Below are 27,355 nucleotides of genomic sequence, written 5' to 3' on the forward strand. Positions count from 1 at the left end.
AGTACGATACATTTTCCACTCAGCTGTGTTGGTGGTGATGGATAAATGATTAACAAAAAAAGTGAATATAGACAGAAAGTTGCCTCAATGGGGTTACATTTCAGCTTATTTGAATATAGTCGCATAGGTATCACAAAGTAGACCAGTTTGCCTGTACACTATCCTTTATTATCACACGTTGCACATATGGATGGGTTGTAGGCAACCCAACTAAAAGCAAGTGTTAAAATATCAAATGTATTTAAACAAAAAACAACTACAACTATCCATTATTCAAAACATAAAATAACAATAGGTTGTTTTGTACAAATGTTTGTTTTGTTACAATAATTTAAATATGTCAATGTACTGTCTTTTAGTAACATAAAACTGCTTTATACATCAAAAACTATGTTATGATCTCATTATGTTTCGTAGTATAAATAGTATCTTTTTCAAAACAATAGTAGCTCTAATTTAAGTTTTTATAATCATCCTTGTTTAACTTTTGGAGGATATTTCTGGAGATTTTCCCACAGAGGAGAGTTATCATTTTAGGTGTGGGTATTTTAAAGACGGTCCCTAACATCCTTTCCTAGGTCGGTTTCAAGGCTGCCCCTGTTAAACATCAAAATTGTTCTTGAACTAACCTATGGAAGTAACCTTGAGAAACACGTCACTGGCAAGAAACATCTCTCTTAAACGCCACAACACTGTGGTGTATTTCACTCTCGACAAAACAATAACAACAATATAATACTTTTTGTAGCACTTGTATTTTGTGAATGTATACACACAATAATGATAAAACGCCAAAATGCCTTGAAATATCCCAAAACATTATCCCCCAACCAGACTAGTAACCCGTTACACGTACAGTGGTGTTTAGTGAAAAGCTTCACATCCTGCATTGTGGCTTTAAGAATGGGGCTTCCTTGAAACCGTCAAGTTCCATGTTAGCATGGTCAAATTGATGAAGTTCTTCAACGTAACTTCTAGAAACAACTATTTCAGACACTTTAAAACGTTTGCATTTTAGAGTAGTTCAGTCGGATATGTTCGGTTTTGTAGGCTTTTCCGCCGTTTAGAGCGTCTCTTAAGTTTTGCACTCAGTATGCCCGTTTGCAGAAAGGGAGTGGCAAAATATAAATAATTCTATTGCTATAACTCCTCGAACTAACTTTTTTACAGCAGAAATACAGTGTTTGCCTTTGAGTGACGGACCTAATGGACCATTCGCCGTCGATAATCACGCAAGTAACAAGAGACGAGGAGGAAAATGCGACTTGTCGAGAGGACGGTGAGTTTGGGAAAAGTTTTCTGAACTTTTTTCAGCTGCGCATGACTCTGTCAGTGGGGCACGACACAGCGGTGTTTTAAGGACGCCATGGTGGCACAAATGCTAACTGTAGCTGCATGAACAAGCTCCACTAGTGTTTTTATCACTTCGAGAAACATATACGTATCCTTGGCTGACATTGTTGTGAACATTTGACTGTTTGACTTAGTCTGATAGCGGTTGCATTCTGGGTAGGCCGAAGTCGAAGTGGGCAGCCGCTTAGGAGCTTCATGTGTACAAGAAAGACAGACATATTGATTTAAATCACTCTTTGAAGTAAAAATGCCAATGTTTTGCAGAGTTTAATACGATTGTATGCAGTAAAACCGGATAAATAATGTTTCAAATCAAATGGGGGGCGTGGTCACTTTGACTGTTATTGTTTTGGACTTTGATGTTGAAGCTGCTACTGTTTAACTCAGAGTTACCCAAGAAGGTATTTGTTTTCACAATATGAACCTATAACGATATCAAAGTCATTATGGGCTTGCATTAGCTACTTGTATCATCCCTATGAAGACTGGAAAGCATGGCCATAACTTGTGTATCTTAGTGTGTTCTTATCAGTGCTATGGGGGTTGTTATCAGTAGTTATGGGCTAATAGCTTCCTGGATGTGTGACATATCTCAATTTAAGAGGTCTCACTAGAACAGAAAGTCTGTTATTTCCACAGAGGGACAATTCCACTAACTTTTACTTGTTAAATGGATCAGGGTCAGGCGTCAGAGAAAGGAAGAAAATCTAAAAGCTGCATAAGAAAATCAAGCTACACAATCTCTTAATACCACTTGGGAAATGTGAAGTCTCACCGACAAGTATAGTATTTAGCATCAGGATATCTTCTAATCATTTTGTTATCTTTAGAAAATAGAAGACATACTTTGTTGGTTATATGCCATTTACACTTCAAATACACACATGCTCAAACAGGACCTATCCACATTAGGTCGAAAATACACACATGCATTTTCATGGAGCAGTGTCATAGCGAAAGGGATGCCAAGTGCCCAGGAGCAGAGGGGGGTTTAGTTCTTTGTTAAAGGACACGTTGGCAGTGCCCAAGAGGTGATCGACTAACAGTTCACCAAATGTATTTTTTTGATCATGCATCAGTTGACCATTTGATTTTCAAGTGAAGCCCCTACAGACTAAGCAACTGCCAATACATTGGTCTGTTTTCAGTCCGCTACATGAGGTAGAATCCCTCAACTGGGAGGGGATTAAATATTAAAAACAACAATATAGCTGCAGGATGTTAGTGCTCTTCTATTCTTTGGATTACATCTTGCTAATCAAAAAGATTAAAGTATATATTCATACGCTAGAGTAAATTCACAGTACAAACTGCAATTAAAGTGTTAATACTTGGAATTCCATGACACAAAGTGTCACTGAAATGTCCTAGAAATCAATATTGCTTAGGAAAGGAAAGATTTAAAGGAACATGATCACATAGGGAATTGTGCATTTACAGTTAAGATGCATAAACAAACAGAAATGTGTTAATGCGACTCAGTAGCCAACATAAGCTGCTCCCAGTTGTGACTTTGCGAAAATAATATTATGAAGGGGGTGCTTCTTATAAGTACTAATGCTGAGTAAATGCTAAGTATGTGCTTGCCTTTGTGATCATATTTTCTTTCCTGCACTTTCATGAAGTAAAGCTGAAGGCCGGCAAGACGACTCTCTGGTTAGCACCGTCTTCTGCTTGACTTTTATTTGTGGGCTTCTGGCTTCCTACCATACTAAAGGTTAAAGACATTTAAAGCATTAGCAATACTCTTCAGCATAGAACTTAGATATACTTCAGCTTCAGTAATTGTAATAATGTAATTCTTGAATGCATTATGTAGCAGTTCTCACTGTCTTCTCCTCTTGTTTTCATTTCTTTCAAGTGTCAGTTTTATTAAATTATGATTCACTTCAAACCACCTGTCCCTCTAATTAGGCACATTGGCCATACAGAAAAAATAAACATGAGATAAAGTTTGTTTTGGTGGAAAGTAGTTGCTGAATGAGCCTACTTGTAGTCCCTTTTGGGGGTTGGAAGAGTTTGGTGATTGACAGCAAGACGAATATGTAAGATGGGATGGTTTGGGCAGTAAATGTATAAATAAGTGTGTTATCGCACCACCAACTGATGTGCCACATTGCCCTTATCAATAGAAACTAAACAAACTGATAAAAACTGAATCAATTAGGTAATTTAATAACCTATCCACAGCCTAACAGCACTACATTGGACTGCAGCATGAGGAAAAGCAGGGTTAGGAAAGGAAACCAGCTAGCGCTTCTCTGCATCACAGTGCAATGATTCTGCTGTGACCGTTAGTCTCCAGAAGGTGGCAGTACTGTCCAGTTTACTGGTACAAGCCAGCTCCAGCCTGCTCTGCTCAGAATTGTTTTCTTCCTGGCCAAGAGGTCATGAGTCCAACACATGGCTGCTACCCATAAGTGAGGGGCCAGTCACACGGGAAAGCCGGGGCTGTGGTTAACCTGTAGTTTGAAGTTGCTGCAGCCGAATAGGCTTAATTCCAGGAAAGCCTCTACAAAGTTCTAACTTAAGTTTATTTGATGATTGGTATCAAATGTATCCCACGTCACCTTATCAAAACTAAAATGCATTTTCCCATGATAACTCTGCTATTAAATGTATATATTAAAAGTGATCATTTTCTGCACTTACATTTCCTGTCCACTGAAGACACGTCATGAGACAGTCTCTCAGGTGAATATTTTTAGATGCAGAAATGTATCAATCTTGATGTGACCTGACTAGCTCGGCTACCATGAACCTGGTATACCATTTGCCGTGGCCGGGTGTGAAGCGAGTTGTCAGATTGTTGCGGAGTGTCGGGTGTCGCAGCGGTGGAAAGTCGGTCGTGGGAGGCCTCATTCTTTCTGTGTCTGGATAGGAATAGAAGCAGCCAACTACAGAGGCATGCCTGTGCCCAGCCTGAAAGGGTCCCAGATAAGCCTGCTTTCAGCTAAGTAGGCTGAAACTTGCTGATGTGGCGCGAAGTCGTTGCTGCCCCTTCGGATATGCTGTAACCTCATTATCAATGTCTGAGCCTCAGGGGCGGAGAGGTGTGAGGAATGTGGCCGTATACTTTCCTTCTTTACCATTTCTGCTGCCTAATTATACACCGATTTAAATAAAGAGCTGAGGAGCAAATCAGTGGTGGAATGGAGTGAAGCTAATTTACCAGTGCCGGCGCTAAGGGGGGGCATTCGAGGGCCATGCCCCCCCTAGCGGTCATTGATGCCCCTCCTACCAGCTGTGAAGCATATTGTCGATCTGTCACAATCGACTATAATTGACGCTGAGTTCGAAGTTGCTAAAGAGTTTTTAATGTCACAAAAGCAAGCAAGCAATTTTATAATCCACGATCGTCAACAGGTGCTCCGGTCCCAGCTGTGTGCATCACTTTGTATTTGCAGCATTTCATTTATGCAACACTTTCATGAACCACATGTTTTGCCAAGGTCGTCAAGATTTTCCTTTATTGACTTGGCCAATTTGTGTTTTTCTATTTGCATTGTTTCTCTTAATGGAAATGATTTTGGGCCTTTCTGGCGCGTTTGCACCTGTAGACAACAGTTATTTTAATGTGTTTTGTATTTTTACACTTGATATTGCTTCTTTTACTAAAGTGAATGTTCTGAATACTTCTGGATCAAAGGAATTAAGCTACTGTCTGATTAATGATATTAATCATAAATGGTATATACCAGTGTAATTTAAGATGGGGTACTTGCTGGAACCCCTGCTATGGTAGTTTCTGTTCATTTTGGCTAAACTAAGCTTGTAATCTCCTCCGTGCTCTTTAAAATCTGGGTGCAGACAGACCATGATAAGTGTATAGCTTTTAAATACCAGCAGAGTGTCAGTGTTTGGAGGTTGGCCGCGGTCCAGCGTGTCATGTGGACGACCCACCTGCAGATCGGGATCCAAAAGGCATGTTAAAAAGGGCAGCTCAGATAAAAACTGTGTATGATGCACATGTTGTGTAATGCGTGACACCATTTATTCAGTTTTGAATAGATTTTGTGTTTTTAACTTAATGCATCCCATTGTGTTGATGAAATGGGTACACCCAAGTCACGCTCCTAATTTATTTTTAGCCGACATAGTGTCTTCCCTCTAGGGAAGGCAATGTTTTGGTTGGGTCCACTGCTCTGGGCCTGACTGAAATATCTCAACAACTGTTCAATGAGTTGCTTTAAAATTTGGTGCACACATTCATTTCCACCTCAGGATGAAGAGTAACACATTTTTTGACCCATAAGTTCTTCTTTTTGCATGATCATCAGGACTTTTATATCGACTCTGAATTCTTTATTTTCTATCCAAGTATCTGCAGGCTAATGGCATTCCCGTCAGTCCCTGCTCTACTCAGTGTTGAGTAGAAACATGCTGAACTGAGATGGTAAAATAGTATCAAAATGACCTTCTTTAAATTAGCATGTTAACATTGTGATTGCACACTGTTAACATTCTGACATTAGCATGTAGCTTGTACTGTGCAAAGACAGCCCTAAAGATGGAAATGAGCCAATTTTAGCTCTTTTAGGTTATTTTGACTCGGAGATAACACTTAAAAAAAAAAAAAAAAAAGGTTAAGTATCTTAAATAAGGCTTTTGTTAATACTAGCTTACAAGATTTTAATGTTTTGATCAATGACATAAAATACGTTGTTAAATACCCCACTTTTAAATGTCCTAAGCTTTTACGTGTCTAAAAAAAAAAAGTAAATGTAATCAATCTGAACATTAGCCGCCTTTAGCTTAGCGGTAGTGACCTGCAGTTATGCTACCATCATGTAGTTCTTTCATAGCATTACATTAGCTATTCACTCCTGCCAAAAACTGCTAGCATGGCTTTAAACTCTTGTCATGATGGGATATATGATTTTTTTCATATCGCCCAGCCTTAATCAGAACATTATCTAGCCTATCTTTATTTGTATCGAAGAAACAAATGGAATTGTACATAAAAAACTGTTAAAATGACTTGGCGGTGGTCTTTACTTATAAAAGAGCCAGTGCTGTCTGTGACATGCCCATGCATGCGCTGTACATGTTCTTTAGGAATAGTATACAGTGACAGCCGTTTAATTTAGCTCTTTTTTTCTTTGCAGTGTACACATACAGTTTGTTGCCTGCTGTGAGTATGTGGCAGTATATACGTACACATAAAATATCGTCATTAACCGCTGTCAGCGGGTTATCTGCCGGGCTATTTTAGGCGCTGTGATGTGAAATATCAGGAGAGCTTATGTTCTGTGCAGCGTGATGTTTTTTAACACTACAAGCTTCACCTGCCCAGTTCCTTCACAGATGTTGGCACACAAACCTTTACTCTTGGGACTAAGATAGGTATTTCTCAACAAGCATGTCCAGCCCTTACTGACAGCATTACAGGGCTGCATCCACTTTCAGCACCGATGAATGAAGCAGTCAACCGGCCAAAGTAATTGCAAAAAACTCTTGGAAGTAGGTCACACTTGCTAGCTTGAAAGGCAAGGTCATAAAGTTTGACTTTTTTCAGCTGTTCCATATTCTTATGTGTGATTTTGGTCATATATAATATATGTATCATATATTTGTATACCAGAATTGCTTAGTTAAATATAATTAATTAACAATGTCAATGCTTTCTTGAATGAGGCTAGAATAGAATGGTTATCAAGGTTATTATAAAAGCTGTTTTGTATTTTACTGAAGAGGATTAGGGCCACGTCTGAATATATTTGTATTGATCTGCTCAAAATAAAAATAAAAATGTTCCTAGATTAAAGTCAGAATAGGAGTTAAAAGTCAGTATTCTGAGTTCAAAGACAGCCCTGACTTTTTTCTCAAAACTCTGACCTTAAAAAACTCACTTTTGGTCAGATCTCAGACAATTATTCACGTGGCGCTAGTCGTATTCCCTAGTATTTAAAATTAGCATTGCCATTAACTTTTGTGTGATTTTGATCACAGTGACCTTTGAGTCGTGTGGTATTTTCATGACGTTTTTCAGGTGAATTGGAAACCTGTTGCATTAATTATTACAAGGTTCATCATTTAGAAAATACTATGTTATATGTTAAGATGTTATATGCTATAAGAAGTCGGAGTTGCTAAATAAAGTGGAATTTATTCATCATTTCAATGCTTCCTTTAATATTACATTTATTATTTCTTATATTTCCACTTTAGAAAAATTGTTTTTGTTATCCCAAAAGTCGATTAACTAAACATTATACTTTCATGTTGTGAACAAACTTTCAATTTAAAAAAAAATATTCAAAGTAGGTCAGTTGTTTGTGGATAAAGCTGGAATCGATAGTTTATAAAGCTTGTTCTAAAAGCTGATTTTGTATTCATTATTAGCTGTTTAATGACTTTGAGACATTTTGACATGTTCTGTGTGTTATTTTATTCTGTACTTTCAGGTAAAATTGACACCTGTAACCCATTACTATTAGCTTTGTTATAATGTATATAATATGGTGTATGTTTAGATAAAAAAAATAAGTGAGCATTGCTTAATTCAATTTAAATTAAAAATGTTAATGTGTTGAATATAACCACATCAGAGAAAGTGTTTTGCATCATTTCGTAACATATATACATGACATTCTTTGTGTTTCGAACAAACTCTTAAGACAAGTAGGTAAGACTTGTTCAGTGATGAAGCTGGAATAGAAAGGTTATGCAAACTAATATAAAAGCCCTTTTTTAATTTCAATGTGTTACATTTTTTGAATCTCTGTATTTTCAGGTAAAACCTATTACATAAAAAATAATAATAATATTAATAATATTGGGTATCCGGTGATGAAAATAGCCAGTTTGTTTAAAAAAACATTGCTGAACAGAGCCATAAAGTAAAAAGTGAAAAAAAAACAACCATTTTTTTCGTCAGAAAGTGAAGAACTGCAATTATTAACAATTTCAATGCTTCCTCTCATATGCCATTCCTATTTTCCAATAACACCACGTTAGAAAAAGTATTTCAGAAATCCCATCTGTGCTATTTCACAATCATTACACATTTACAGCTAAAGAAGCTGACAGGTCTGTTCTGTGCCTCACAGTGAAGCAACAGCCTCAGCTCTGTCTGAGCGGCATGCTAATGCCTCAGCTGACAGCTCGGACTGCACATCAACTCTCAGCTAATTTGTCAGTATTTTCTTTTTTAGAAAACTCTTTCATCACTCTGAAACCACTCGATGAGGTGTTTGCCACAGCATGTGTGAGACGTTTGCTGTTTTTACACTAGTTTGTGATGTTAGGGTGGATTAAATGCAAATACAGTCAGAACACGTCACCAGTATTCATATTTTTGAATTTCACAATTTAATATATTTCGGTTTGTAGTGCACAATGTAAAAAAAATAAGTAATGGGAGGATTCAAGTCTAGCTAATTCATGGTTATTAACATGTTTATGTGTCAAGTCTATATTTAGTATAATAAGAAAATAACAGCACAACACGATTGGTTTTAATGCTATTAAACTGCTAAGGTCATATGTTATATAACTGTGTATCTTTTCAGTTTCATCGCTTGAAAAATGTCACTTATATCAATAAGTCAGGATTTTTGAAAATTGGAATAACCATAACATTGTGTATTAATTTCTTTCATATGTGTACATATCTCAACTTTACTATACTATAATTAGTCTTTAGGCTCATGGGTCTACTGGTTTTTGCCAACATATATAGAAACAAAAGGCTCAATTTTCAGCAGTTTTTGACACATTTTGTAAATGTCTTCATGTGTTTGGGCAACCCAAGAGAACTCTTACACCACATTTGTGGTCCTTGTGATCACTGAAAAAAACATAACCTGCTGTTCCTCTTTATAAAAGTATTGCTATGCCAGTGAAGACAACATTATGTGAGATTAACTTGGGAAATTGTCAAAGAAAAGGTACTTACAGTAGCAACCGATACAGTAAAAAACACAAATAATGATATCAAATGTGGCCTATGTTTAAATATGTTTAATGTTGGCGTCATTTATTAAAGGAGAGAAATAAAGCATGCACTTTAATATTGTGGTTTATTTTTTAGATCTCTATAAATTCTCAAAAGATAATAGTACACAATGCTTAATTTTGCATGTCCAAACAAAATATTTTTGGAAAGTGTGTAATACAAATAATAATTGTGTTAATGTAAGTAATGAACTGGTTGGAGAGATCTATTAGATAAAAAGCTATCCACCCACAGCAAATTCCTGGTATTCGAACAGCAAAATATTCAGTGGAAAAGGAAACTGGTCTAAGATGTCTTCACCTGACTATTTTTGGGAATGTAATGTACACCTATACTTTGTTATGCAATGTCTTTTAACCTTTTGCTGCACAACTGAAATAGCCATAGTCCAGCAGTACACAGCATGACAGAGCACAGTACGGGGTCCTGCTGACAGACCCTGCAGAGCGATGCACAGATCAGATATACTGGAACAGCATGACTACCAATACTGACATCATGAACCGGAATGAAACCCGGCCAGATGTAACTGAAACTGAATCTCATAGATCAATTCCATTAAAAAATAAATCCACAGATCCTGATGTTGAATGGTTTAAGTGGTTTCGCTTCCATTTAAGTAACCATCTCTGTCATGTTGGTACAGTATGTGTGTCATGCCTTTTGTTTCTTCTCTGTGTCAATCTGTTCCAGGTGGCAACGAAGCTTCATCTTCTAAGAAGCCACGCAGTAGAGGCCTTCTCAACAGTTTCTTCTGCTGTCTATGTCGCAAGGAATCAGAGGCACCTCCACTGAAAAACAATGCCCCCCTCTTGGTAGAAGAAAATGGGACTCTGTCAAAAGTAAGTTTTTCCCGAGTGCATTTATAGCACATTCCATATAACCCCTGGCTTAGATTCATATCCTTCCTCTGGACCTTTGTTACATTTCAAACCCTTACCTCTCTTTCTTTTCTACACTGTGCTCTGTCACATAAAGGTGAAACTGCAAACAAATTCCTCTGTTAACATCCCCCTCCCTTCCTTTGATTCTCTCACCGCTATTGAGCAGCATGGGGTCAAATTGATTGGTAGCCATGTGAAACGTGTTTTCTTGGCTGAAAGCTTTCCTTGTGTACAGGAGCTTCACTTCTTGGCAGGTAAGTAGTGTGGCAGTGTTGAAAAGCACCCCGTGTTCAGACATCTGTCAAAATAACTGGATGACACAAAACGGAAACAAATGGTGGAAATATTAGATGTGACTGGAAGATCTCTGCATCGCAATGAATTGGCTACTGTAGATGTGTCACAAGCAAGGCAGATTCCACTTATCATCAGGAGTGATGAAGAGCTTGTGTCAGTCTCTTGACCTCGTGGATTCGTATTGGTTTAATTATAGAGACTATAAATAATCAACTTATTAAATTCTCTTCATGCAAAAGCTTTTTTAAATTTGCATCATGTGAATCATTAGGATGTTTACGCATGCTAAGACGACTAGAAGGCCTCCATCCGGGATTGACCACTATCACATTACTTTACATTTGTTGGACAATTGACAATACTCCCTGTGGAATTACTGATGATATTCTTGGAAAACAGCATGACTTTTGGTAGTTATGGTCTGAGGATCAAGTGGTCAAGGCATTTTCAGGTGTCAGATTAATGCCTTATTCAGCTTTTTATAGAGATTTGATATTCCAGAAGTTATTTGTCACGTCTTTCCAAGTCCCCAAAATAAATGTCTTGGTCTCTGGCAAAGGGGAGGGTCGAGTCAAGTGCTAGGCTCAGTTTTGGTTGTGACAAGCTGTCATATCAACGTGCATGCTGCTCCTGTTGCTGTTACTCTCTCTGATGGCTCAGTGACTCCCCCCACCAGCACTGTGCATATCCAGTCTGAATGGACCCTCCAGTTACCTGCCTGTCATTTGGATTTAGATTCGGCATTACCAGGAACCAATGCATGGAGTAAAAACTTTGGACTAACACAATCCAGATTGAGAAATCATTTTTCCTGATGTATTTGGAAAACTCCGAGCAAAGTAAGGTCCCCGGGGAGGGGGAGCCTTCTACTCGGGCCATGATTGCGGAACAATGCCAGGTTCCAAAATTAACAGAGGCTGCAGATTTAACCAGCGCCTCAAAGGGAACTGCTGAACTTGGCACAGAGGTCCTTGTGGAATATACTGAGCAGACTGTTATCAGCAAAGAAATTGACCCTTCTATCCTTTGCTTAGAACATTGCAACATGGATAGAGATGAGACTGAATCCTATTGCAACGGACACTCTGAAGGCTTTGAGCAATACCCAGACCGATTTTTTGAATCCGACCAGGTCCTCAACCAGTGTGAGACTTCGGGGTTAAGCCAATCATTTGACGACTTTGAGTGTTTTAAACCTCTCAAGTCCTCTGAGCACTGTGATAATCATAGCTTAGCTTCCAAGTGTACTTCTTGCTGTGAACACTGTGCAGAACACCTCCAATTATTTCAGCAATGCAAGCCCTCTGACCAACAGTTGGAGGCTTTTGACTTTGAGCCAGATAAATTGGCAACGGACTGTGACAGTTTGGAGCAGTGTGAAATGTCTGATTTCATACCTGAATGCACAGAACACCTGGAGTTCCTTCAACAATACGAGCCCTCAGATCAGCAGAGTGAGTGCTTTGACTCGGAGCCAGACACATCAGCAGAGGATTCTGAGAAATGTGAGATGACTGTTGATTTGACACCTGACATCTCTGACTCCGTAGACTTATTGGACTGTGGCACAGAACTTTGTGAGAACAATGAATGCACAAACGATGAGGATGAGGAGAGGTGTCTACCTAAACAAGACGACGAGCAATATGAAACGGAGACTAATGATGATGAGTCCTCCACATTATCAGAGGATTCAAATTCCTCTGATAATGACACACCAGCAGATGCTTATTTTAATGATTTTGAAAATGTTGGCCTTGCAAGCGAATGTTGTGAGGTTCAACAGCTCACTGAAGACAACTCTCTCCAGGACTCTGCACTAGACATGTCCACAGATCACTCTGAAATGTGTGACACGGATTACTCTGAAACAAATCAACAATGTGCTTCATCAACGCAGTGTACAGATCAGTTTGGCACCGAAGATGATTCTTCAGATTGCTCTTCTATTGGAACCAAATCCTTTAAGACTTGTCCGGATAGCAGCATTCCATTAAATCAATGCTCTGATTTATCTGAGGAATCCGAAAAAGAAGCTCAGGAAGATGATGGAGATTATGAAGACGAAGGAAGTGATGAACAAACACTGTGGGAATCCTTTGAAGATGAGGAAGAAATGGAGCAGATAAATATTAATGAAATTAATGAAGATAATAAGAAAACACCCACTGCTGATATCGTTATTGAGGACTACTTCGACTTGTTTGACAGTGGCGACTATTACGGAAACGTGTTTGCAAAAAAGCAACGATACATCTCGTGCTTTGATGGCGGAGATATCCACGACCGCCTCCACTTTGAAGAAGTGACATCTGAGGCACAGACACCTGCCAAAAAGAAATACAGATCTAAAGAAATCAAGGAGGAAATGAATGTCCAGGAAACTGATACGTGTTTTGATGCTTCTGACGAACAAGAATATGATGATAGCTCTGAGGAAGATGCAAATCAGAGAGATGACGCGTCTTCTGGGTCAGAGGAACAACCAGAATACTGGAGTGTAGAATCAGAATCAAGTTTAGCAGGGGATGAAAATGACGAAAATAAATTGGAAGATGATGATGATCTTTATGCAGAGAACAATGAAGACGAAGAGTATGATGAGAATCTCTGTAATAATGATGAAACTGAGGTCTGCTTGCTCTCTGGTAATGAGGATAATATGAGTGCGCCATGTTCAGAGGACATCTCTGTGGAAGGTGATGCTTATGAAGATGAAGCCTCTGTTGCTCAAAATAAGGAATGTCCTTATACCGTTGGACATTTACAGACAGTAATGGTTACAGAGCCTGAGGAAATTCTTATGGCATGTTCAGAAATGGAACCATATTGGTCACTCGTAAATCAGGAGGAAAATGAAGAAATGTTTGAGTCAGGTATTGAGGATTATTACGCATTTCAGATTTATAGCATACAGACATCTGTTAATCAAGCCCTAAATGGATTTATTATGGAATCGTTTGATCAAATCCATGGGTATGCTTCATGGATTGAAGGAGATGCGCTTTTGTCCCTGAAAGAGGCTGAGTTACGAGTAAACCCTGGGGAGCTCAAAGCAGTCGGTCTTGTAATTACTGAAGTTATTGAACTGAGTGAGGATTTAGCAAACTGCTGTGTTGTTGAAAAAACATCTGATGAACTCTCCTCAGAATCAGGCGAGGACTGTGGATACAATGAGATTTCAAGAGTAATCCAACCTACTTTAGATATTATTCACAGTGTTTCACGACTTGTGAGAAAGGATGACACGCAGGTGAGAAGGACTGAGGAAAATGAGGCCTCCGAAGAAAGCACGGATTTAGAAGAGGAGCAGAGTGACGATGAATCCTCTGAGCCTTGTGAATGCGAGTACTGCATTCCACCAATAGAGGAGGTATAATACGTATTTGCACCTATGCTGTGAATTGTTGGAGTGAGTTCTGAGAGCTGTGGGAGGAACTTAAAATGATCCCAAATATGTCTGTCAATTCTGCAGGTTTATTTTTGAATCATTAACTGTGGCAGGGAATAAGTTACAGGAGATCTTAGCTTAGCAAACTGTGTGGTATCTGTGTCAAACTCCATTATCCTCGCATGGGCATTCACTCTACACGGACAGACACATGCATCAGTGTTACAGACAGCCTGTTTAGTTGCGCCAGCTTGTTTTTAGCATCAACAAACACCGATCTCTGACCACATGTTGAGGGACAAGTCACACTGATGATATTTACATGCTCCATCAATGCGGCAGCAGCTGTAGCATCCAAGGTTTCTTGTAACCCCTCACACAAACACCACAACACAAATCAGTCTCAAGTGACAAGAAAAACACAATGAGCTGTATTAAGTTCTACATGACAAATTGGGATGGTAATGTCTTACATTTAATGTTACTACTTGTATGTTGCTCTTCATGTTCTTGGGTTGAAAGTTAAAATACAATTTGATTTGGGGTAAGCAATGAGCATAAGGTCTAAACGCTCTTCTGGTCTTCAGGTTCCAGCTCAACCGCTGCTCCCACGGATGCAATTGAATGATGCAGGGAAGATCTGTGTGGTCATTGATTTGGATGAAACACTAGTGCATAGCTCATTTAAGGTAAGTAGGCCTGTGTGATACACTTACAGTCATATGTATACTTTATGCTCTGTTTACAGATATACAAACAATCAAAGAGATTTATTTTAAGACATAATTAAAAGATAAGTGGATCTAAAACCAAAACAATCATGTTCATGTCCATGCAGATCTTTTGTGCAACTATTTATAGGATATTATGGGGTTAACTGTGGTTGATATTTTTGTTTATTCTAATATTTGACAGCTTTGTTGACATGGTTTATGTGTTGCTTTAAGTTCATTCATCTTAGTATCCCAGGGATCTGTGTGAGGCGGGGTGGAGTCATGCAATGTTATCTGTCACATATTAAAGGCTAATTCAAATATATACTTTAAGGAAGACAAACATGTAACACAAGAAAACATAAGAGCAACTACTTCACAAAAGTCAAAAACATAATAATAATTAGATAAATAGAACAAATTATAGGTAAGGTAATGCACATTTCATCAACAGGGTAATTCAAAGTGTTTACAAAAAAAACATTAAAGCATTACGATCAAATGCAAAAAAGGACACGTTATGAATTTACATTTAATAAAAACATTTAAATGCCAAGAGAAAAAAAAATAAAACAAGCTAAAGTAGAAACCACTTCTTGGTTTTCCTCTGAATAAGTCTGCTGATGGATTTTTAAGTAAGACTTGTAAAAACAGTAGTCATGTTTACTAAAGATAAATGCACCCGCACGTTTTTCCCAATCATTTAATCCTATATTCTTAGGTGATAATATATCTAGGGTCTGCATATTTATGGTAACTTATGTTTTTGTTTGTTTTATAATCTAAGCCAGTGGAAGCTTATACAGTATGTTAAAGAGAAGAGGCCCCAGGGTGAAGCCTTGAGGAACCCCAAATGTCATATTTGTGTGCTCGGATATGTAACCTCTTCTGACTAGCATAATCTGTTCTAGAAAGTCCAACCCAGTATTTCAGTTGGTCAATAGTATGTTTTGGTCAACAGTGTCAAATGCAGCACTGAGATCTAATAATACCAAGACTGAAAATCACATAAATATTTCATACCAGATGATGATAAAGCACCCACATCATTGTTGATGAAGAACAACTCAATTAAAATGGATTTATAAATCATAAATCACCAAAGAAGACAAAAAGAAAAAAAAAGGGAGATCATTTAGAGTAGACTGTTTTTACTTTGTTCTGTGTACTCTGCTCATTGATCTATTATAGTAACTCTGTATCAGATCCAAACATGACGCATATTCAGTCCAATGATAATAACTAGTGTATACCCAAGAAGTACCCTGGCTTCTGGATTTATTCCCTTGTTATTTAGCCCACTGAATATGCAAGTTAGTGTCAATAGCTTTACAGATGTTTTACAATGGTGATCTATGGGGAAATGCTTTTCTGGCCCTCAGGTGGATTTCCTGCTGTGATACCCTGAGAGGCCACTAGGAAAATGACAACAAGAAAGAAAATGATATTTTAGTTTATATTACATTAAACAAAAATATGTCAACAGTTTTCATTGTTGAAAACTATATCAAATGTCATTACTTTATTTGACTAAGACAAGACTAAAATGCTCCTTGAGTTTTATTCAACTAATACTAAACTTAAGTTAATATGATAAAACATAATGGAGACATTTGACACAGGACTAAGATTACAAAAAAAGAAGAAACAAAATCCACATCTAAGTGAATGAGCATCTAGTTTTTTCTCACTTGTTTAATTTGGTTTCTATAACCTTGTTTTAAAATAATGTTGGCCTTTAATTACTGTAAGGTCATCAAGTATATGAAAAAGCTAGTACCCTTTCATTGACTATGTGCTATTAGGCTTCTATGTTGACTGTTAAAACAAACAATCTGCTTGCCAAGGCAAAAATAGCTATAGGATTTGCACTACATCATTTTGCATATTTTTAGGAGGCCCATGATTTATTTTTATCATAAAGAACCAGGCTCATGTGGCACTTAAAGATTAACCATTTATTTTATGGTTGCTCTGGTTTCACGAAGCAGAACCCACCTGCACCCTAAAACCCAAGTAAGACGTTAAAAACGTTATTAAAATCAAAGTTTCCTATTTAACTGTTAACTGCAATGTAACTGAACACCGTAAATAAAAAAGGATCAGCAACTACACGCCTTTACTTATTCTCTGTATCAATATACTGTGAAATACTTTCTTCGAAATGATCAAATGTAACATTGTTTCTACAAATAACCGTCCGGCTTTTGATCAGTTTGATACCTTTTAAGGTAGCATTTAGTGAACAAATTAGTCAATGCCAGAAGTCAAGGCTCCTGTGTCACGACAAATTATGTAATGGATGCCATGTGGTGTTTAGTCCTTCTCAGGTCACAGACTGTCCTAAAGGCTGTCACTGGATATTGCCACTTGCTATGTGTAAACAGGGTCAGACTCTGTGAACTCCATGTTTAACACAAGGTGGATAATAAAACTCACTTTTACTTTGACACATATACTAAACATAGCCTTACGTAACACAGCTCTTGTGGACCGTCTTGAAATGCCGCTCCAAATTCCCTTTCTTTGGTAAAGCCACATTTGCATTGCAGATAAGACAGATGGACTTGGCATTCGAATACACGAAAAAATAATCCTCCTCCCACTCTGAATGAAAATGATAAGTTTTAGATGTTTTAGCTTCTGCCGCCATGGTAGTATCCACTCGCTCTAGTCAAGCTTCTCGCGCCCTTCCGAGTCCTTAGAACCTAGCAACCATACCCTGCGCGCGCAGATGGAAAGAAGCGCGTGAGATTTTTTCTGTGATTATGCCTGATCTACCTTACTATAGCTGTACAAATCTACACACTGCTTCACGCGATCAGCAGTTCATTGTGCCTATTTAAGATGTTTTAAGTTCGAAGTTTTAATGTAGGTCTATTTAACACAACAGTGGGAGGATAGCCTACACACAACATTTTCTCGCGATCGACTGGAACTCAGCCCGCGATCAACTGGTAGACCGCGATCGACTTGTTGGGCACCCCTGGTTTAGGAAATACATTCTTTTTTTTATAAGAAGCCAGAAATGTAACCCAATAAGAAATACTAAACATACAGTACATGCCCTTACATTTTGTCTAATTTGAACCTTTTTTCAATACTGCAAAACCAAAATCCATTCATTAGCATGAAGTGTAATAGTAAGCGGCTTGACATATAAACTAATAAGTGATTTATTTAGTTTTCTGTTCTGTACATTTTTGTTAATAGAATAAAGGGCCTAATTGAGTATAGGACAGATGATAGGATAGAAAACATACTAGAATATATATATATATGTATATCATATTTAATAATTGAAGGTTTTTCCCACAACTAATATTTTCTATTGACCAACTTCATCAACCATATCAAAGAGCAATTAATAAAGGATACCATACTTTTTCAAATAGTTATTTTTCTCTGTCAAATGTGTTTTTCCGGAGGAAATAACAATATACCAATAGTTCCACAATGGTGCTATCCTCTTATTTGACTGTATCAAACCCAGATCTAAAGGGATTTGTCTTAAGTCAGGGCTGTCCAAACTACGGCCCGTGGTCCATTTTAAATTGACCCACAGCTAATTCTAAAAGTATAATGTAACATGTCCAACACCTGAAACTGCTTGTCTCATATTGTTAAATATATAAACATATATTACACAGTATTCATGTGTCAATAAGCCCAATTGTCTAATGAATTCAGTCAATTGAAGTTGAAAACATTTTCCAACACATTTTTGTTGATTTAAAAAAAAGAAAAAAAAGCCAAATAACTTATTTGCATAACAAGCTTGAAATAGACCCTTCATATTTCCTCTTCATATAATAACCCTTTGCACAGCTGTGCCGTACGCTGTTTTTTTCTTAAAGCATATTCAACAATCAAGCATAGTTTATCTACATTTGATTGATATTGCTAACATATAACTTAAGATATGAGGCAATATACTGTACCTCCCCTCTAGTGAGGGGCCCAGCCAGTCGTATGTTATTTTGGAAGTGGCCCTCCAAAGTTTTCACACCCCTGTCTTGAGTTGATTGTGGAAGAAGGGGGAAAAAAGAACAACAGGCAAAGAAATACTAGTTGTAAAGCCCACAATCTCACATAGACAGTACACACTTCCTGCTGATTGTGAGAAGAGGGAGATGGAGAACCTGGACTGCAAGTTGAAAGTGAAGCAAGGAGAGCCACAGTTGGCAGGCCAAACCAGAACAGAACAGCTTTGAATCCCGGATGAGCATTTGTACTGATGGTACTGCCCAATGGGCTTCAGTTGGAGGTTATGCTGGTATCATTTCTCTATGTAAAATATTATAGTAATTTAACTTTTTTATTCAAGATAAAGTATTTAAACAAAAAAATTGCATGTATTATTAATGTGAGTATTATTATTATTACCATATTTAATATGTTGATGTTGAGGTGGATAATATTTTAGACACGTATGAGGATAAAATAAAATGACTTATTTTAAAATACTTTACATCAACCACAAATACATATACCCATCCTTTGATCAATACTTCCATATTTACCCTACTTTAAAGAGGATACATATATATAGGGTATGCATTGATATGTCCTTTCACACACAGTAAATCAGTAATTTAAGGGAAAACAGTCTTTATGCTTTTGTTTTTCTGTTTCTATAATCTCCGTGGACCACACCCTGTACAAGACATTTCTGTGAATTCAATATTCTAAAAATAATAATCATTTACCATAAATGCACGCTCACGCTTTCTGTTCATGATTGATGTTACAGTGATTCCGTCTTACTTGCATTACCTCATAGTATACCAATGTCGGCCCTGGTGTAATGCCTTATATAGAACCTGCTTGGGGTGATACTAACATTTGAGAAGCATATTTCACATGTGAGAACTGCCTAAATGAATCAGATATGTTATTACCCTTATCACTTTCTGCTGCCGTCATATTTCAATGACGGGAAGTCATATTATTTACAGTATTGTGTCATTTAGGAGACGCTGAGGTGGCGCCTTTGTGTCTACAACTCAAATGGGAACGTTTCAATATTTTGTGGGAGATAACAAAAAGATTATTGGATGGATTTAACACTTTCACTTTTTCTTTCCACAGCCAGTGAACAATGCTGATTTTATCATTCCAGTGGAAATTGATGGAACAGTTCACCAGGTAAGCAATTCATGTCAAACACACAATGTCAAAGCTTAAAGCAGCCAATGCAGTTTTGATACAGATCACCATTTCATATGCATTGACCATCATTGTACTCTACATAACACACACAGTTAACCATAACATGTGCTTAACACTGATCGGACCTGATTAGCAGGATGCTTTATGAACTGTTAAATTCAAAACTAAGGGCAGAAAATCACAAAATCTTCCATGGTTTGCTTGCTCGCTCCCTGACAGTGCTGTAACCCACCCTGTTGATGGCTCCAAACAGCAGGTGGCTATTTACGTGGCCTGACGAAATGAGAAAATCTTGGCAGGCTTCTCAGAAACTGCTGGCCATCAATCTCACTCACATATTATGTCCTGCTCATTGGCGCTGGGGAATGAGAGTTTCTAATTCCAGCAGCCGTTCGATGGTAACCGCTATCTGCTCTGCCTCCAGGAAGACAGACAAGGTTTGTCGTCCAGAGGGCCTGGGTCTGTTTCAAGTAATCCAGGATAGGCTTGTTAAAGTGGGGAAAGCCTATACGGGATGACTTGGTTCAGAAACAAGGCCGCCAGCGTCTTAGTGGAAGTAAATAGAAATTCCTGCCAAGGTGTTTACATGAAGTGTGCTTGGATTAAATATAGCAGCTTTAAATTTGGAAGTATTTAATGTCACTGTAGCGTCACAGCAAGATGCAAATCTAAAATGTTTAAAATGAACATTTGAATGGTTTGAAATTAGGGTTTATGCAGATTTTATCAATCGTGTGTTTAAAGGAAAGACCTGTGTAAGCTACAGAACGTATGTTCATCGTATAGTGCAACAGAAACCCATTATGGAATGACATTTACATACTCAAGCCACCTTTTGAAAAATCAATATCAGTTTAAGTAGCTGTTTAATTAACCAATTGATGCAAAGGTATTACTATTTTTGTCAAAAGAGTCTGTTGTCTTCGGAAAGAGCTGCTTCAGTTCTTGAATTAAAACATAGACGTTGTCACAGCAAGGTACAGCAGTAAAAATAGTTTTAAAAATGACTCATTCAGAACACGGCGGCCAGAGTCCTGACAAAAACCAGAAGAGTAGAACACATCACCCCAGCTCTCAGATCTCCGCACTGACTACCAATAACTCATAGAATCGGTTTTAAGTTATTACTAACTATGTTTTATCGTTAGACTTCTTGCAGCATCATCCGTATTTACAACGTTGATTTTTAAGCTACTTTTGATCTCTTTTATGATTGGTCTTTATGAATCTGTTATTCCACTGTGTTTATTTATTAGGATTATTTTCTTTTGTTTTCTCTCTTAACTATTGAGTGTTCATATTGATGTAAAGCACTTTGAATTGCCTTGTGACTGAGAATGGCCTAAAAAAAATAAACTAACCTTACCTTAACCTGCCATGGGACAATATGTGTCTTCAGAACATCTGTTCAGAAGTGGAAGGACCATTTCCTATGATTCTATATTTTTCCCCATGAGTAGTTTGTGTTCCTGATCACGCGTCTAAAATGTGACCATGCGAAACAACAACTATTGATTTATTTCCTCTTATTCCTCCCCCCCAGGTGTATGTGTTAAAGAGACCCCATGTTGACGAATTCCTCAAGAGGATGGGAGAATTGTTCGAGTGCGTCTTGTTCACCGCAAGCTTATCCAAGGTCAGCCTCCAGTTCTTGTTCTGTGAAACTCGGGTAACATTTGACCCATTATAAAGAGGTTGGCAGTTGGCAGATTGACACGATCACACTTCACACCTGTTGCAGGATTACTGGAAGCCCCGCGCCGTGTTTCGTGTCGGATTTGTATGCAACCTCAGACCTCCCCCCTAACATATAAAGCTTTATTTATGATATCTGTCAGAAATTTTAACCTCTCACATTTACTTCTGCGTTCACCTTAACTTAACTTTTCAGGTATCTGCTGGTCTATGACTCAGCCACACATGATAAACTAGGTTTTAGTTGCAGTTTGTCTACGGCACCAACAGACTGCATCATGGGTAAATGTTCTGTATATCGTCTGGTATCGCTTCTCTTCAGCTGACATGTATTCTCCTTCTCAAACTGTGCATTGAAATTTGATGAACAATGGTTGTGGTTGTGTGTCGGCCATTAATGCTCCGGTTTAACCAGCTTACTTAATTTTTTGAATGCACGTAAACCACAAACATGTTTAGCTACTAACTGGTGATAGTCGAGATGTATTATTCCCTCAGGAGGTGGTGGAGGCCAAAATGAAGCTTAATGCTAAAATTCATAATATATTAAGTTTATCTTAAAGCTCTTTATATTATTTTGAAAGAATGTGTTTATTTATAATGGGGCCCAAAAACACAACTCGTAATAACGGCTAATGTAGCTGTGTGTTTGTTTTGTAAAAAGGGATTTGATTGCTGATAAAGTACATATTTTACGTTGTAACATATTGACTAATATGTAACAACTTAAATTTGTTGCCCCCAAGTGGCAAAAAACAGCTAATGCAACGTTTACTTTTAGTAACTAATTACATTTAGTTTAGTTTTTTTAATTTTTGAGTATTTATAGCCAGGGATCGGAATATAAATTATTTTATCGCAAACTTTCCTATTGAAGAATTTCCATTTTGAAGATAACCCTGACAACCATTTAGGAGTGACTTGAAGTTGTCGAGAGATGGAAATCATTAAGCATAAGTGAAAAAAAAGAGAACTATCGTGTAAGAAATAATTGACACACAATATGTAATGTTTTAACCATTTTATATAAATATAATTGTTTGATATCCTTATTTAAGATCATTTGGTTTTACAAAAAATATGTTATCCTATTTGTGATGCAATTAAATGATTCCAGTATGGTTCATTGCCTTTTAACAAATGTAAAGATATTTTGAAGATTCTCAAGATAATATCGTAAATATCAGTTACCTTGGACTTGCATTTAGTGTATAATTGCTGAGTAGAAATACATAGGACCATACCTCAACCCTGATTCTCCCCTGCTGCTGTAGTACGCGGATCCTGTGTCGGACCTTTTGGATAAGTGGGGGGCCTTCAGGTACCGTCTGTTCCGGGAGTCCTGTGTCTTCCACAAAGGGAACTACGTGAAAGACCTGAGCCGTATAGGGAGAGACCTCAACAAGGTCATCATCATCGATAACTCCCCCGCCTCCTATGTCTTCCATCCTGACAACGCAGTATGCTATTTCTATTTATTTCGTATATTCATTTTATATTCTATAATACACTGTATATGTTTGTTGTTCACTCAATCTTTTTGGGGAAATTTCCATTTGTATATTAATTACTCACCCCAAGATAACTACATTTATTTAAGAAAATGTCACATACATCTGGCCAAAAATGGAAAAGAAGCTTGATCAATTAAAGAAAATGGGGGCTGTGTCTAACAATAGCAAAATATATTACAACAACCATTTACAAATTCTCACACAACTCGTTTAGTCCAATTTGTCCATTACTACATTACATTTCATTTGGCTGATTGTTTTATCCAAAACTGACTTACGCTAAGTGCAAAAACCTTAGAGATTCAAACTCCGAACAACAAGGAAAGTGCAGATATATTCACTTCCTAGGAGCTGACCCACCATTTAGGAGCCAGGATAGAAAAAAACATTTGAAGGGGTACCTGGGTCCCACTCGCAGACATGGAGTAGCAAGCCGATTGGCTGACGCCGAGCGAAGAGCACGCGCTGGAGTGTATGGTTTAACCAAGGCTTATCCAATGCCACTACTATGCTTGGTTAGCAAACACGCATATGTTTAACCTCCCCCTATAATACGATAAATACTAGTATTTGAAACTTGTGATTATCATGATTAATCACAGATTATCATTGTGATTACATTTTTAAACAATTAACACCACTATAAATATATTAATGTACTAAAAGATAGCACTAAATACAGCAATAACATACTATTATCGGAAATACTATACCTTTGGGATATGTTCTATTGAAAGAGGTGTTTTAATTCCTCAATATCCTACCTTTTTAATCCTCCAGGTTCCCGTAGCGTCCTGGTTTGATGACATGTCAGACACCGAGCTCCTCGATCTGATCCCCTTCTTTGAGAGACTTAGCAAAGTGGAAGACGTCTACGAAGTTCTCCAGCAGCAGAGCGCTTCGAGTTAACAGAGGCAGGACAATAGGATAAATATTATCACCAGCGGCTGTCGTCACGGGGGCCACGGAGGCTGGTGGGCCACTGGCTCCACGCTGCTTCCAACTACAAGGACCACACTGCAAAAAATGCCTCTCATTTAATCTCGTATTCTTCCAGGATATCACACAAAAGAGTGAAAGCAATCTTCCAGCGGGGGTTTGATACTTCTGTATTGAAAGTAATCCAAAGATTCCTTCCTTTTTTGGTGATAAAGACTGAGTATGAGATTGAATGACTTCTGTAGATGTATTTTGCAGTGCAGCTAGTGTGTTGCTGTTGTCGTAATGTGGCAGCAGCGACATGTGTTAGTGTGCTGTAGATTTTGTGAGCAGTTGTTCAGTGCCATTCTACAAACCAACCATCCTTTTCATTTCAGTATCGCATCTAATAGTATTTAAAATGAGTCCTTGGAAGACTTGCTTCCTTCCCCTTTTTTCTTCTGCCTAGCGGGCCGAATGTAGTAAAAGACAATCGTTAACTTTAGGGATTCTTGGCAATTTCTATCAAATGTTGTGGCACATTTCACTACATAACACCTTTTCAAACGTGCTTTAAATACTTTGCACTTCCTGTATGTATGTGGTGTGATTATGTTGGTCTAAGGTTGCTAAGTGAAGCGATGTTGACAAAAAAAAATCGGATTTATGACTCAATAATCTCAGAGAATACTAAAGTGCATTTTTCATGAATTTGTGATTTACCCGTTTTTTATCGTACATTTCCCACTTTGACCTCAGAGTTTTTTCTCTGAATATAACCCCTCCCCCCATCTCTTTACTATTTTTTAAATGTATTTATTCACCTATTATGGCCTTAACGCAGTAATAATTTTCATTCGCAATTGTCTTTCAAAAACACACAATAAACTACAGCGTTTGCCTTTAAATGATGTGAAAATGGAAGCGTTATCGAATCCACTGCCACTACATGCTACATGACTCTTAAGCTTTATTTACTAAATTCTGATATGTCTGGCATCTAATAATTAATGTGTATTAACCCTTTGATATGTTGTTTTTTGCCCAGTCCAGCAACAGAATATCCTTATTGTATTATTCATTAGTTAACATCCTACTTGAAAACCAAGAAATCTTGAACAAAGCTGGTTTTTGGAAGGTTCTGGAATAACCTTCAGTAAACTCCCGACTCCAGAAATGGTGATATTATTTTTGTATATGAAATGCAAATATCCGGATTTTAGCAATCCTTTTAATTTGTTTTGAAGTTGTTTTAACTAATGTTATTCTATTTTTTAAAGTTCTCGGAATACGCCTCCTTAGTGTGCGGCCCATCAACAATTGCAATCCAGTTAATGTGTGCAGTCGGGCGCTTTATTTGAAACTTTTTTGTGTAAGACATAATTAATTGGATATCTTTTGCCTTATCGAGCTGTAAATACAGGTTCAGATGGAAACTTGTCAGACATGTTGGCTCTGTCCTGATTTGCTTTCCCTCAGTCTGGAGCGAGTGTGTATATTTGTATGTGTGGATTTCAGTGTGGCTGCGTCAGTGTGATTATTTACATCTGTTTAAGATTTACACAAAAAAAAGATTCTTTGACATGAAAAAAAATAACCTGTCTTTAAATGATGATTTAACTTTTTTACTGTATGCAACAAGAGTATTAACGTTGTGACTCGAGTAAAGGAGAGTTTTTAAATTGCTGCTGATCGTTGTTAGGATTGAAACAAAAGGACAAGTAGAGATATTTTTACCTTGCATCAATAAAGCATGTTTTATTGAAACAGGTCATATTTCACCACAGTAGTTTTTTTTTTTTTCTTACATCCCAAACACGACATGGCAGAGGTGGAAACAAGGCAAATGGAATATGGAACATATTTTATATGAAAACAGCTATCATTCTCAGTTAAGTTGAAGTATTATACCCACTCCATAATAAAATCAGCATTCCCTGATTAACAGTCAAGGTTATCAAGTAATTTGTTTAACTATTTATGTTCTAAATTACCTCATCTTTGGCCCAATGTATTTACATTACAAGCCCCTTGCTGCGTGACAAAATCCTCTTCATTCGAACTTTTCATCAAAACATTAAAAAACGATTTGTATACAATTTATAAACGATGAAAGAGATGTTTTATTTAATGGATCCCACTGGAGAGAATTAGGACAACTTGACATTTTTGGGGGATCTGACAAAAGTTCATTTATTTTTAGAATTAGAAGAAAAATCAGGATTTTGAGAAAAAAAGTCAGAATCCTGAGATTAAAGTCAGAATCCTGAGATTAAAGTCAGAATCCTGAGATTAAAGTCAGTATTGAGATTAAAGTCAGCATTTTTAGAAAAAAAAACATTCTCCCAGGAAATAAAAATTGAAATAATCTAACAATTGTTCCTCCGAAATCTGACTTTAATCGCAGAACTTCAGGAAAAAAAATCACTTTTTGTTAGATTTTAAAATAGGTTTAACATGTGGCCCTAATCCTCTTCCCTATTCTGAGAATCTGTTTTTAAAATCTAAATGAATTATGAATAAATATACTAACTTTGGGTTTCTTATGTGGTAATACTGAAGACTTAAAATCTGGGTCTCTGTCAAAACAGCCACACAACACTATTGAAGTATATTATATACACTGAGAGCAAATCAGATGATATTTCATAATAAACTATGGTTATAGATGTGTCAAAGGACCAGAATCGCCTCTGAAACAAAAACATAAGTTCATTTCAAAAATGGCAAATATCTCAAAATGCATGGACCACATGCACTTTAGGTGTGTGTATCACAAAGATGATTATACAATTTTAGATATTTCATCAAAAACATGTAGAGCTCTTCACTTAGAATATCCATCCTCCCATCCTTCTATTTATTCTTACAATACATATAATACAATTCAATATTTCTCAGTAAAACAACACAATTAAACCTATATAACATGGGACAATATTTACATCCTAACTGCAGTTTCTATTATGATAAAGGTACTGTTTAAAGTGTATTCACACACTTTACTACGACACGTTTTATATGAACAAAAATGTAATAAAGACAACAATTACTTAAATAAAATCCACACCCTGAATTAACTGAAAGCTTCATGAAAATCCATCACAACCCTGTTTAAACCAATTGTATAGACATACTGTTGTTAAATATATAAGTAAATGTCAATGTTACAACGTTAAAAGCATTTAATAATATTCAATCCATGTCATTACAGTGATGAAAGATAGAAGAAGTCCCTCACGGCTCACCTGGGAAGTTAAAAAAGAGAAAACAAATTAGACTAAGGAGCAGAGAACTTTTCAACTCATTATTTTTAAGATTATTGATTTCAAACTGGATTTTTTTAAAGGAATTCTGATATTTACCTAGTCTGTAGACTTTTCTGCACCAAAAGTTAGCATAACATAATGCCACATCTGCATATTAAGCATAATATTTAAGAAAATGTGTAATAAAAA

The 27,355-nt window shown here is 37.2% G+C and overlaps 2 protein-coding genes across 4 annotated transcripts in view; one reads left to right on the forward strand and one right to left on the reverse strand.

Annotated features, from left to right (window-relative positions):
- Positions 1 to 896: 896 nt before the first annotated feature.
- LOC134867064 (carboxy-terminal domain RNA polymerase II polypeptide A small phosphatase 1-like) lies at positions 897 to 26,613 on the forward strand. Of its 2 annotated transcripts, XM_063887358.1 has the most exons (7): positions 897 to 1,279; positions 10,007 to 10,155; positions 14,473 to 14,574; positions 19,690 to 19,746; positions 21,314 to 21,406; positions 22,740 to 22,925; positions 23,760 to 26,613. In XM_063887358.1, the coding sequence occupies exons 1-7, from the start codon at positions 1,207 to 1,209 to the stop codon at positions 23,886 to 23,888; spliced, it is 789 nt and encodes a 262-aa protein (XP_063743428.1). In that variant the 5' UTR covers positions 897 to 1,206; the 3' UTR covers positions 23,889 to 26,613. The 2 variants fall into 2 exon arrangements, with proteins under 2 accessions (XP_063743428.1, XP_063743427.1); XM_063887357.1 differs by lacking the exons at positions 897 to 1,279; positions 10,007 to 10,155 and adding an exon at positions 10,177 to 13,867.
- obsl1b (obscurin like cytoskeletal adaptor 1b) overlaps positions 25,628 to 27,355 on the reverse strand; it is a 36,286-nt gene continuing 34,558 nt past the window's right edge. For both annotated transcript variants that reach the window (XM_063887356.1, XM_063887355.1), the window contains one exon: positions 25,628 to 27,145. In XM_063887356.1, the coding sequence (XP_063743426.1) occupies positions 27,135 to 27,145 (11 nt within the window). In that variant the 3' untranslated portion in view covers positions 25,628 to 27,134. The remainder of the gene's footprint in view (positions 27,146 to 27,355) is intronic.

The sequence above is a fragment of the Eleginops maclovinus genome, chromosome 7, assembly GCF_036324505.1.
Source record: "Eleginops maclovinus isolate JMC-PN-2008 ecotype Puerto Natales chromosome 7, JC_Emac_rtc_rv5, whole genome shotgun sequence".
NCBI classification, from domain to species: domain Eukaryota; kingdom Metazoa; phylum Chordata; class Actinopteri; order Perciformes; family Eleginopidae; genus Eleginops; species Eleginops maclovinus.

What these genes read in the sequence shown, in the direction of transcription:
- LOC134867064 (XM_063887357.1), top strand. Translation starts at nt 11,309, where the DNA reads ATGTATTTGGAAAACTCCGAGCAAAGTAAGGTCCCCGGGGAGGGGGAG. An exon ending in TCACCGCAAGCTTATCCAAG is followed by an intron (nt 21,407 to 22,739) that starts GTCAGCCTCCAG and finishes CTGCTGCTGTAG; the next exon opens with TACGCGGATCCTGTGTCGGA. An exon ending in TCTTCCATCCTGACAACGCA is followed by an intron (nt 22,926 to 23,759) that starts GTATGCTATTTC and finishes TTAATCCTCCAG; the next exon opens with GTTCCCGTAGCGTCCTGGTT.